Raw genomic sequence first — 11,942 nt, 5'->3', positions numbered from 1 at the left:
CTAAATATAGGTAAAAAGGTTCCCTCAAATTGTTCGTACATGACGCAGCTGTCGGCTTCATTATACGCCCATACAGCTGCGTGGCCTTGGATGTAAGGCCGGTATTAACATGTGTCTACAGGGTGACAAGCAACTGCGGCACCGGAGCCGAGCGTTCGCGAAAAGAGCCGATGCTGAACGACGCATAACTGCGGCACCGGAGCCGAGCGTCAGCGAAATTAGCCGATACAACAGACGACACGGAAAATGGCATGTTCGGCGAATAGCTGCCTGATGCTAGTAGCCTGTGTGGTCTATTGTGTACGCGTCGCGTGTTTTCGTTGACGTCGTGTGAAATCTTCAAGGTATTGTGAAAGTGCGAAGGTTTTCTCCTTCTTGAACTAGGACAGCACCATCAGAAATATGATGAATCCAGAAAAGAGATACACATGTTCAGAGTGTGGAAAAAGCTAGCTATAACAAGACTCTGTGGAAACATGTATCACAGGTACATACAGGAAAGTTAAATGATATCGCTCTACAGTTAAAAGTGCAAAAGTTTTATAAATATTTGTGTAGTTTAGGTGGCAAACAGTTCAACCATGAGCGCAATGTAATGTGCCACGAAACAAAGGAACATGGATTGGAAAATAGTTTTATGAAAGTGAAATGCCCATTGTGCGATATTTCAGTTCTTTCGAAGAAAAGCTATTATGATCACTTGTCAATGAAACATGCTGTGTCGATAGCATCTGAAGAGACTGAATTTGCATCTTTCCAGGAATTCAGTGAGTGGAAGAAGCAGACTGAGAGAAAAACGTTGTCACTGTACGTCAAAAAGTGTGGGTCGTATCGTACTTCAGACAATGTCAATCGGCATTCCTTAGTATGCCATCGTTCAGGACAATATGTATCTAACAGTAAAGGTATTCGCCGCATGAAAATCCAAGGCACTAACAAAATAGAAGGTGTATGTCCTTCCAGCATTGAAGTAACCGAAGCTGGAGATGGTAGCTGCAAAGTGAAATACGTGGTTACTCATGTGGGTCATCAAGATGGTGTTAGACATTTAAATTTGACAGAAGAAGAAAGAAACACGTTAGCCGTTGACATCGCAAACAAGGTACCATTGCAAGCAATACTCGACATAGTAAGAGACACTTTATCTGATTCCATGCCAGAGCGTATCCATCTGCTGACAAAAAAAGATTTATACGACACTGAGCAGTGTAATAATTTACGTTCCGAGGTCATGAGACAGAAAGACGATGGCATCAGCGTAGAAGCGTGGGTAAACGAAATCAATGCTAGCGTTAATCCCTGTGTTTTATTCTACAAACCACAAGATACAAGCAGCCAAAGTCATCCTCTCCTGAGAAGTGAAGACTTTGTCCACATCATTATGAACAATGCTCAATGTGAAATTCTGAAGAAGTATGGCAGTGACTGTATTTGCATCGATGGAACTCATGGAACTAACGGTTATTGTTTCGAGTTAATTACACTTCTTGTGCTTGACGACATGAGACAAGGTTTTCCTTGTGCTTTTCTTATCTCAAACAGGTCTGATCAAGATGTACTGTCATTATATTTTAATGAAATAAAGACTAAAGTAGGAAAAGTACGTCCTCAAGTGTTCATGTCAGATTTAGCTGAGTCTTTTTACAATGCTTTACTTTCACAGACAGAAGAACCTGTGAGAAGACTTTATTGCTCGTGTCATACAGACAGGGCATGGAGGAAAAATATATGTATTAAAACCAAATCAAAGGAAAGACAGGTTGAAACTTATAAGCTAGTGAGGAGTTTAATGCAGGAAAGAGACGTCGTAACATTTGAGCACGTATTTCCTTTAGCTCCAGAGCACCTGGTTTCAGATCCTGTAACAGCTGAGTTTGGGTTCTTCCTCCAATGACATTATGCTAAAAGCACCAGGTGCTGGGCATATTGTTACAGAGCCAACAGTGGTATCAATACAAACATGCATATTGAAAGGATGCATCGAGCAATAAAATACATATATTTGCGTGGTAAACATGTAAAACGACTTGACAAATTCATTCATGCATTAATGAGCTTCGTCAGGGACAAATTACATGACAGGCTCATTATTCTGATCAAGGGAAAACTGACAAGCAAACTGCAGGATATTCGCTCAAAGCATGACTTAAGTTCTGAGGTAGTTCAGGAACGCATAGTTGAAGAAGGAAAAGGCTGGCTTGTACTATCTACTTCTGAGGTGGGTGTCACTTATTTTGTACAGCAGAATGTGCAAGACTGCAGATGTAAATTGATTTGTATTAACTGTCAGACCTGCATACATCAGTATATATGCTCGTCCGTAGATTCAAGTATCAGATGGAACATGTGTAAACATATTCACTCTGTCTGCCTATACAAAACAAGAGTAATGCAGTTCAGTGAACATCAGTAATTTTCATGATGTTAATGATGATGATATACAGGGTGATTCAAAAAGAATACCACAACTTTAAAAATGTGTATTTAATGAAAGAAACATAATATAACCTTCTGTTATACATCATTACAAAGAGTATTTAAAAAGGTTTTTTTTTCACTCAAAAACAAGTTCAGAGATGTTCAATATGGCCCCCTACAGACACTCGAGCAATATCAACCCGATACTCCAACTCGTTCCACACTGTCTGTAGCATATCAGGCGTAACAGTTTGGATAGCTGCTGTTATTTCTCGTTTCAAATCATCAATGGTGGCTGGGAGAGGTGGCCGAAACACCATATCCTTAACATACCCCCATAAGAAAAAATCGCAGGGGGTAAGATCAGGGCTTCTTGGAGGCCAGTGATGAAGTGCTCTGTCACGGGCTGCCTGGCGGCCGATCCATCGCCTCGGGTAGTTGACGTTCAGGTAGTTACGGACAGATAAGTGCCAATGTGGTGGTGCTCCATCCTGCTGAAATATGAATTGTTGTGCTTCTTGTTCGAGCTGAGGGAACAGCCAATTCTCTAACATCTCCAGATACTGTAGTCCAGTTACAGAACTTTTCCCTTTGCACAAACACCCATTCTCTGTAAACTGTTTATACCAACGTTTAATACACCACCTATCAGGAGGTTTAACACCATACTTCGTTCGAAATGCACGGTGAACAACTGTCGTCGATTCACTTCTGCCGTACTCAATAACACAAAAAGCTTTCTGTTGAGCGGTCGCCATCTTAGCATCAACAGACGCTGACGCCTAGTCAACAGCGCCTCAAGCGAACAAATGTACAACTAAATGAAACTTTATAGCTCCCTTAATTCGCCGACAGATAGTGCTTAGCTCTGCCTTTTGTCGTTGTAGAGTTTTAAATTCCTAAAGTTGTGGTATTCTTTTTGAATCACCCTGCATTACATATTTATGAAGAAGAGGAATCAGTAGTAAGTGAAAAAGAAAGTATATTGGCCGAACTCAGCAGAGTAAATAATGAATCTTCAGATTTAACTCAGGAGAAGGAGAAAATTTGCTGAAGTGATTGACACAATAACTTCTCCAGGGCAACTGGAAGTTTTAAAACGCCAGCTGTCAAGCTTGAAAACTACATTAGCTGCTGTTGACTCCAATAAAGATCATAAAGAAATTGGCCCCTGCACTACTTCATCAAGAAGGGAACAAAATATACAGTGTCAGAGACGGTTGTTCTCTACAAAGAAGAGGAGGAAAATAGTGGACCATTTCGAGAAAGCAAGTACAGCTGAGGCACAAGACATTACTGTTTCTCTATTACAAGACTGTTAATAGATATTGACGTGTATACAGTGAAAATTTACCTTACCTAATTCCTATGTTTGTGACGTTTCTTAGTATTTTGCAGTTCACATTGTAATTATGCTTTTGCTATTAAACTTCAATCAGTGGCATAAGAATGACTATCATCCATTATTAAACATGAAGAAATTAATTTAAATCAGTGCTGTGTGTTTGGCTTTCAAGTTTAATAGTTTTATTTTCTGCTACATTCGCGATTAAAACAGTAAAAATTTATAATACAGTAAGTAAAAGGTCTCCTTTTCTGCTTGTCAGCCGCAGTTGCGTGTCATCTGCTACCTCGTGCATCTTCGGTTCTTTCCATGAAAGGCCACTCGGCTCCAGTGCCATACTTGCTTGTCGCTCTGTAGACTCAAGTCCGGTATTAAACTATCAAATTTCTTTGTCAAAGATTTGATCAAAGATGTGATCAAATATTCGTCAAATATATTTGATAAAGAACTTTGATGTGGCGCTAAAAAGGGGTATTACACTGTCATCATATTTTTCGTCAAAGTTCAAGATGGTTGATAACAACAACTTGTTGTCAACAGCAGTTGCACGTACCACAGTTGTACTGTGTGCACATGCGGAAGAGAAGCGGGGAAAAAAAAGGAAATGCACCTGGGTGAAGCCGCGAGTTTTACTACGCCACGATAAAAGCATTCAACAAAACATTTTTTGTGAGCTTATAGTGAAAGATGTCAAGTTGTACATCAATTACTTAAGAATGGTTGAGCATACATTTCTGTATGTGGTCAGTGAAGTGTATCCTCATATCACAAAGCACAATACTCACTTAAGAACTGCTATATCTGCAGAAGACAGACTCACTGTAACATTCCGATTCCTTGCTGCAGGAGGGAGTCGGGTTAGGTTAAAAAATGGTTCAAATGGCTCTAAGCAATATGGGACTTGACTTCTGAGGTCATCAGTCCCCTGGAACTTAGAACTACTTAAACCGAACTAACCTAAGGACATCACACACATCCATGCCCGCGGCAGGGTTCGAACCTGCGACCGTAGCGGTCACGCGGTTCCAGACTGACGCGCCTAGAACCGCACGGCCACACCGTCCGGCTGGGTTAGGCTATGTCTCCAATCTTCTCAATCTATTTTTGTATTCAGGGTGCCTCACGTTGTAAAGCGCCTCATCAGCTTCATACATCTCTATTAATTTTGTAGTTGCCGGTACACACCAATTGTATTTACTGGCAATGTTTATAAAAACACTACAGACGACAGAACGCTGCAGCGATGCTAACGCTCCATGTGGTACCATGTCACATTGCAGTGAACAGAAGACAAGCGATTTCTTTGATCAAATCTATAGCGAGGCCCTAGATTTGATCAAATATTGGACGACATTTGACAAAGTTCCTATTACACCATCAAATATCTTTGACAAAGATTTTTGACAGAGATATTTGACAAAGAAATTTAATAGTGTAATACCGGCCTAACCGACAACATAAGATATCTTCTTACAGTCACTCCACGTATGAGGAAAAGCATTTCTGAAGGCTTGTGACAGGATGTAAAGCTCTATTTTCAGGTATAAATGGCTGAGATTTTGTTTTTGAGGCTCTCCTCTTCCTTGGCACTATAGTTATGTTTAGTTTCGGAATGATTACTGTAAGGTTCAGCTGGTGAATGGCAAGGAATGACGACTGCAATACAGTGTGTCATGTCGAGGTGCGTACAGTTTTGTGAGTACGTACTAGTGTGTGGTGTGTATGCATCGTAAATGTACTCGAATTCATTGCACACTGGTTGTAGGTAATAGTCACACGTGATTACGTGTTTGTTGTTATTTATAAATTTCGCGACCGTTTCGTGGATAATTGGCAGTTTTTTTTGTAACCACTCGTCAAAAGGTTTGTCTTTTTGCTCAAAAGATTAGTGTTTTTGCTCTATCCAACTGTGAAATTCTGTATTGCTGCATGAGAAGTGGTTGTCAGCGCGTAGTCTTACTCTACCAGATAGCTGTTTGTCAGTTGTGTCAGCCTTGTTTTCGAGGTTGGCAATACGCGTTTTTATAACATAATGCACTGCCAGATAAGATTTAATCTGAGTAACTACAGACTCACATGTTTGAATGAGATTGTTTACTTGTGTTTGGATATCTGTCATATCTTTATTTGTTTTCTTGTTGTAATGTAAGCTCTGAAAATTTCGCGTTGAGGTCGGACACTTGTCCCGTCAGTTTATTATTTATCCCCTCAACACGGCTACACAAAGTGTCGTTTGATGTTTTAAGTGCAGCTAAATGTGATTTAATTTCATCATGTTGTTTTTTCATCTCGTCATGAGCTGTTTTCAGAGTGGCGAGTTTAGACGTCATCTGTTGGTCGATACGTCTGTCAATGCCCTGTTTATGTTGCGTCATTTGACTCTGAATGGATTCCATCTGATTTTTGTTGTCAGTCAAGTGTTTTTGTTCGTTCATCTGTTGAATAATAGCATCGAACATACTGGTAATACTAAACAGTACGTGCAACTGTTCCGCCCTCGCCACGTCGTCTGACATGACGTCAGACACCAAAATGGGTTTCGGAACTAGATTTAGGCATATTACTGGTGGATGGTCTATTTTCTAAATTTATGTCACCAGAATAGTCAATAAAATGTCACTCGATGGTATTTTAGTCAACCGTAACGTCACTTTCATTAATTAAATAATTATTTAATAACATGTCAGAATCAGATTGCGCCTTTGTTTGCAGTCTCTGGTTCTCCATCTTTGCTAATTGTGTTTTGGTCAATACCATGCCACACGTCTTAATGTATGACGCAATAAAAATTTTAACTCGTATGTGTGAAAGAATAAATGTAAAAATTAATCTCGCTGTGCGACAATGTCTGAACAAGAAAGTAATTGTCGTAAGTAATGGTGGAATTTTGAACACTAATGGCTGCACGCCATATTACGTCGCACAGAACTAAATTCGGCCATATTGTGAACTGATAAAACTATTGTTGCACTGTATGAATAATGAAAATAATTTTGAAATCTGCGATGTAGATTAAAGTCACTGCTACGGAAACGGAAAATTGTGATTGACCTACCAAGCAAGTTGTGATAATACAAAGCCCTTGGGCACGACTGCTGATATAAAGATGCGGTGCCTTACGTTGTATCCGTGATTGCAGCGTAATTTCAGGTGTCGACATACAATTCAGCAGTTTGTCTTACTTCAACGTATTCCAATGGTCAATAAAAGGGTCTCGGATCCAGTTCGTAGTATCCAATAAACATGTAACGAAAGTAAGACAATATAGTACATATAACAATGCTTCCAGACACGAAGTAGTCAATTTAATTTTAAGCCCGTTCGTATCTGGATAGAGACAATACAATGAATTATAGTAATGAATGTTAAATAGAGATCAGTTAAATTTACGGATTGGTAAAATAGGTTTCATACAAACTCTCGGCGCTTGAGCATGGCTTTTTTGTTGTTGTTAAAAGTCCGTTCATGTATTTTTAACTGTGTTTTCACTAAAGTCGGACTTCGTAATAAGACAGCACCCGAAGACGACGGTGGATCAAGCTGCTTAGAAGTACGGAACCTTTTGCCAAGCCAAGTCATCAAACAATCTTAACAAGGAATAAATATACAAAATAAAACCTACATAGGTTAGTAGGCCTACTAACAGTATATTCTGAAATAAAACAATTAAATTACGTTGAGACTTGCATTCTGCAGTTATGAGTGCCGTTTGGTTGCTACTCGTGAATGTATTAATAAAATAATGTAGTATCAATGGAGATGTGTCTAAATACATCAGATCTGGACACGCCTTTGTAAACAAAAGGTGCCACTTATTCTACGAATAATCCGACAATCAAAAATCTTGAAATGTTTTCAGCGGCTACATACAATATAAGGCCGTGGGCTACATCTATGGCTCAAATTATTTCTTTATTTCGTTACTTATAATTACTTTTTCTGCTAATAAAAGCTCAGCACGCAAATGCTATTTACAAGAGTGAGGTGTTCTGTAGATAGGATTTTGTAAGGTTGGTCGAGTATGTAGATTAACGTATGAACCACACTGAGGGTGATGGTTTCAGTTCTGATGGCTAGCAGTCGAAAAGTGGGCCCAATTATATTTCATTTAGTGCCCTTGATATCAGTCCTGGTCCTATTAATTCTATTCTTTGAGTGCCATCTCGCCGCCCCTGCTCATAGCAAGTGAAAATTATAACCATTTGCTTTGCTATGGAATACAACCAATGTTGGTCTGCTCGTTGGAAAAAACTACATCTAATGTCCTTGGCACATTCTGCGACGAAGTTTTGGGAATGGAATAATGAGAACTCACATGATCTGGGGATGGTACATACTAATTTTGTAGGACAGATGGTTATTGACCCAGTGGAGCAGTGAAGCAATTTCTGTGCGGACAAGACAGCGTGGGTGGGTCCTTTGGGAGCCAGCTATAATATCTTCTGCACTCTCAGCTGCACAAATTTTCATAGGTCCTCCATGCTCCAAGGTATGCATGTGAAATGTAGCATTTGAATTTACAATTGTTACACGTTAGAGGTATTTGCATCTGAATCTCCAGGCAAGTGCCTGTTTGTTTGCTTGTGATGGTCACCACATGATGGTAGAGGGACAAAAATTCCATCCTCACTAGCGTTAATAGCTCTAAGAGTGTGTACACTTTGGCTTGGATCCTCCTCAATCCCTGTTGGAGCTGCTCTGGTATGCCTGAGTGTGAAACATTAGTGCTGTGGCCAGAGCACACAGCTGCTGGCTGTTGTTCTCTATGTTGCTTTCCAGATTGCAACTGGATCATTTAGAAGTCCACTTCATTCTGGTTGCCTTTTGTCTCCCCCTGTACTTGCTGTTCTTGATTCAGGACAAAACCTAATGAAAAACTGCTTGAGTCATACAAAAGGATGAACTGTTTTTGGAAATCTGGGAAAGCCAGAACCAGACTAGATATTAATGAATCTTTTAGTTTTTCAAATGCTGTTTCACATTCCAGTGTTCAGTGGATCTTCACTCCCTTCTCAATAATTGCATAAAGGGCCTTGCAATCTCTGCAAACATTGGCACATACCATTGATAAAAATCTGCGAGGCCCACATATGACTGCAACTCCTTCACTGTAGTGAGTGTCGTAAATTTTTTTACAATGTCAACCAGCCACAAGTTAATATGAACACCATCTTGGGCGAAAAATGTGACCCAAATACCAGACTTCTTGTAACATAAAATGACACTTCTCCAAGGTCAGCACAGAGCTTGCTGCACATAAACAGTCAAAAACTTTGTGTAACCATACAGTATGCCTGGGATATCTCTGGAATATAGGATCATATCATCCACATATACCATGCACTGCTTCAGGTTCAACCCTTGCAACACACTATTCAACAAATGCTGGAAAGTTGCAGGGGCACTTAAGCCCTAAGGGCATACATTGAAATCACTAATGCCTGGTTGCCATTGAAAACACGGTTTTAGGATGGTCTTCCGATGCCACTTCTAACTGGTGGTAACCCCTTCAGAAATCTAAAGTTATAAAATACTGGCACTGACGCAGAGTGTCTGATGTGTCTGTAATGTTTGGCACTGGGTATGTGCTGGCACTGTTTTCTGGTTCGATAAACGGTATTCACAACAAAACCAACACTCCTTATATCTGGCAATTTTGTACATACGATGACTACCAGAGCAGATCTTAGACTATTACTTGTCTCTATAATTCCATTCCTAAGTTGCTGATTAATAAAATCCTCCATAACTAGCTGTAAATGTTGTGGAATGTGATATGGTCTCTTATAGGTCGGAGTTTCGTTCGCAGTGGAATATGATATTGTACTAGTGGTGTAGCAGGCAACAGACCTGAAGGATTAAACAACTCTATGTAATCTTCCAGAAGCTTCTCCATTGCCTCTCTGTCTCAATGTTCCAGATGCACTTCCTTGTCTTTTAGTGTGATCCAGTTAACAGACTCTTACAGCACCTTGTAATTAACTGTAAAATATCTGTCCAACTCCTCCTCATCTAACATTTCTGAACCCATTGTAAGAGACTCTGTGATAACTACACTTCTTTGGGGCCAAAATTATCTACAGTGAGAGGCACTATTTTGGAACCTTCCATGCCATGAATGTAGGACATGCTACATTGTACAAAACATTTGACTGTATCTAACTTTTCATTCTCAGACAGTGGTTCAATGACACACAAAGAATTTTATGGTAGATCAGTACCCACATCAGCCCAGACTGTCTTTCCCACACCATTTGGTATAATATCCTGCGAGTTGACTTTAAGGGACCTTGTATACAGTTTAGGTGGCTTACGCAGGACTAGGGGTGAACCTTTCAACAGCAGTGGTATTCCAGCCATAGATCCTAGATGAAACAATGTTCCAGTTAGTTCCACCATTCACCGTTCCAAGTCAACCTTTGTGAGATGTGCAACCAGGAAATCTAATCCAAGAGCCCCCCAGGGGGTCCACAACTCTTTTGTGGATACGTGCGTGGCGAGCACGGGGCCCCGAGCCATTGCAGCCTTCTTTCTCTCCAGGGCTGCATTTCCTTTCCCTTCCCCTCCTTTCCCCTCGCCCTCTCCTCTCCCTCTCTTGGTGTCCTTGCTTATGTTGGCCCCCGCTATCCTCCTGGTTCTGTTGGTTTTCCAATTCGGCTTTGTTGCATAATCATCTCCTCCTTTTGGCATTCCTTGGTCCCCCTCTGGGGTTTGACCACCATTACAAAATTTCTCCTCCGTAGTGTGAGCCATTTGGGGAAGAGCACCTTACCTAGTGTCTCCGACGTGCGCCCTCTTAGTACATTCCACCTTTTCTTTTACATCGTTGTCTGATACTAGGGTGCATAGCCAGCACGGTAGCCAGCCCTTGTGGTGGAGTCGCTATGTACCCTTTTGGTTGAGCCCCCTGAACACACAGGGATCACACTTCTGGTATCTGAGCTGTGACCTCCTCATGCATGCCTTGGAGTGGTTGCTCATCATCCTGGAGCATCGGAACTCCCGGCAATGGCTGCCGTGCCAGACGGCCCTTGCTGTGGCTGGGTGGCGCCTGTGAGGACAGCCCCTGATCAGAGTGGGTGGTATCAGGGCGGACGCTATGCAAATGAAACGCATACGGGTCCAGAACTCTGGCCGTTCTTCTGCGGCCGTCTCTCTGCGTGGAACTGATTCCTCAAGTGCTGCTTCTCTTGCCCCTTCGGCCTTCCCTTCCATGGCTACCCCCTGGGAAGAGCGTCAGGCCCGTCGTCTAGGGGCAAAACCTTTCCCCCATTATCTAGTTTGCACCAGGACTGATGGAGATACTTTCACCAGTGTCAAACCTTTATTCTTTGTGGAACACATTGAAGACAAGTTTGGCGAAGTGGACTCCCTGAGCAAGATGCAGTCGGGTTCATTGCTGATAAAAACTGCTTCAGCTGCCCAATCTGCGGCCCTCCGTGCCTGTACCCATCTTGGCACAATTCCTGTGTCCATTACCCCCACCAGTCTCTAAATATGGTACAAGGTGTGATTTTTCACCGGGACCTCATCCTTCAAACTGATGAGGAACTTCGGGGCAATCTCGGACGGCGGGGTGTTCACTTTGTTCGGCGTGTTCAGAAGGGTCCTAAAGACAATCATATTGATGCTGGTGCCTTTATCCTGGCCTTTGAAGGGGATACCCTCCCTGAGAAGGTGAAGATTATGGTCTATCGCTGTGATGTGAAGCCGTACATCCCACCTCCTATGAGGTGTTTTAAGTGCTTGCGTTTTGGCCACATGTCTTCCCGCTGTTCCCAGGCCGCTCTCTGTGGTGACTGTGGACGTCCACTCCATGAGGGGAGTCCCTGTGTTCCCCCTCCTGTATGTGTAAATTGTCTCCTGTGGGCGCTGCTCCCCCTCCCCAGCCGGAGAAGTGTCCCACTCCATCGGCGTCTGCCGGTCAAGGGCGCCTCTCCTGGGATGCCCCTTCCCGGCACCTTCCAGGCCAAAGGTCTGCTGCCGCGCGACGACCGCGAGAGCCGCGGTCTGTCGGCCCCCAGGTCGCCCGGTCTCTTTCTGTTCCTGATCTTGCTGCAGCTGGCTCCTTTATGCCACACAGCCCTCCTCGATCTCAGCCTGAAAAGAAGAAGAAACATAAGTCCCGGGACAAAGAGCCTCTGGTGTCACCGGAGGTCCCTTCACCGACTTCACAACC

At 42.2% G+C, this 11,942-nt stretch overlaps 1 protein-coding gene across 1 annotated transcript; it reads left to right on the top strand.

Moving 5' to 3' along the window:
• Positions 1-595: 595 nt before the first annotated feature.
• Positions 596-1,894, top strand: LOC126253607 (uncharacterized). Its single transcript, XM_049955101.1, has one exon. The coding sequence runs from the start codon at positions 596-598 to the stop codon at positions 1,892-1,894; it is 1,299 nt and encodes a 432-aa protein (XP_049811058.1).
• The last annotated feature ends 10,048 nt before the right edge of the window (positions 1,895-11,942 follow it).

This window comes from Schistocerca nitens, chromosome 1, assembly GCF_023898315.1.
Source record: "Schistocerca nitens isolate TAMUIC-IGC-003100 chromosome 1, iqSchNite1.1, whole genome shotgun sequence".
In the NCBI taxonomy this organism is placed as follows: domain Eukaryota; kingdom Metazoa; phylum Arthropoda; class Insecta; order Orthoptera; family Acrididae; genus Schistocerca; species Schistocerca nitens.
The sequence above is the reverse complement of the archived record's forward strand: the minus strand, read 5'-3'. Positions and strand labels throughout refer to the sequence as shown.

Bases quoted from the DNA above. Each gene is read 5' to 3' on its own strand.
- LOC126253607 (XM_049955101.1), top strand. From the start codon at position 596: ATGTGCCACGAAACAAAGGAACATGGATTGGAAAATAGTTTTATGAAA.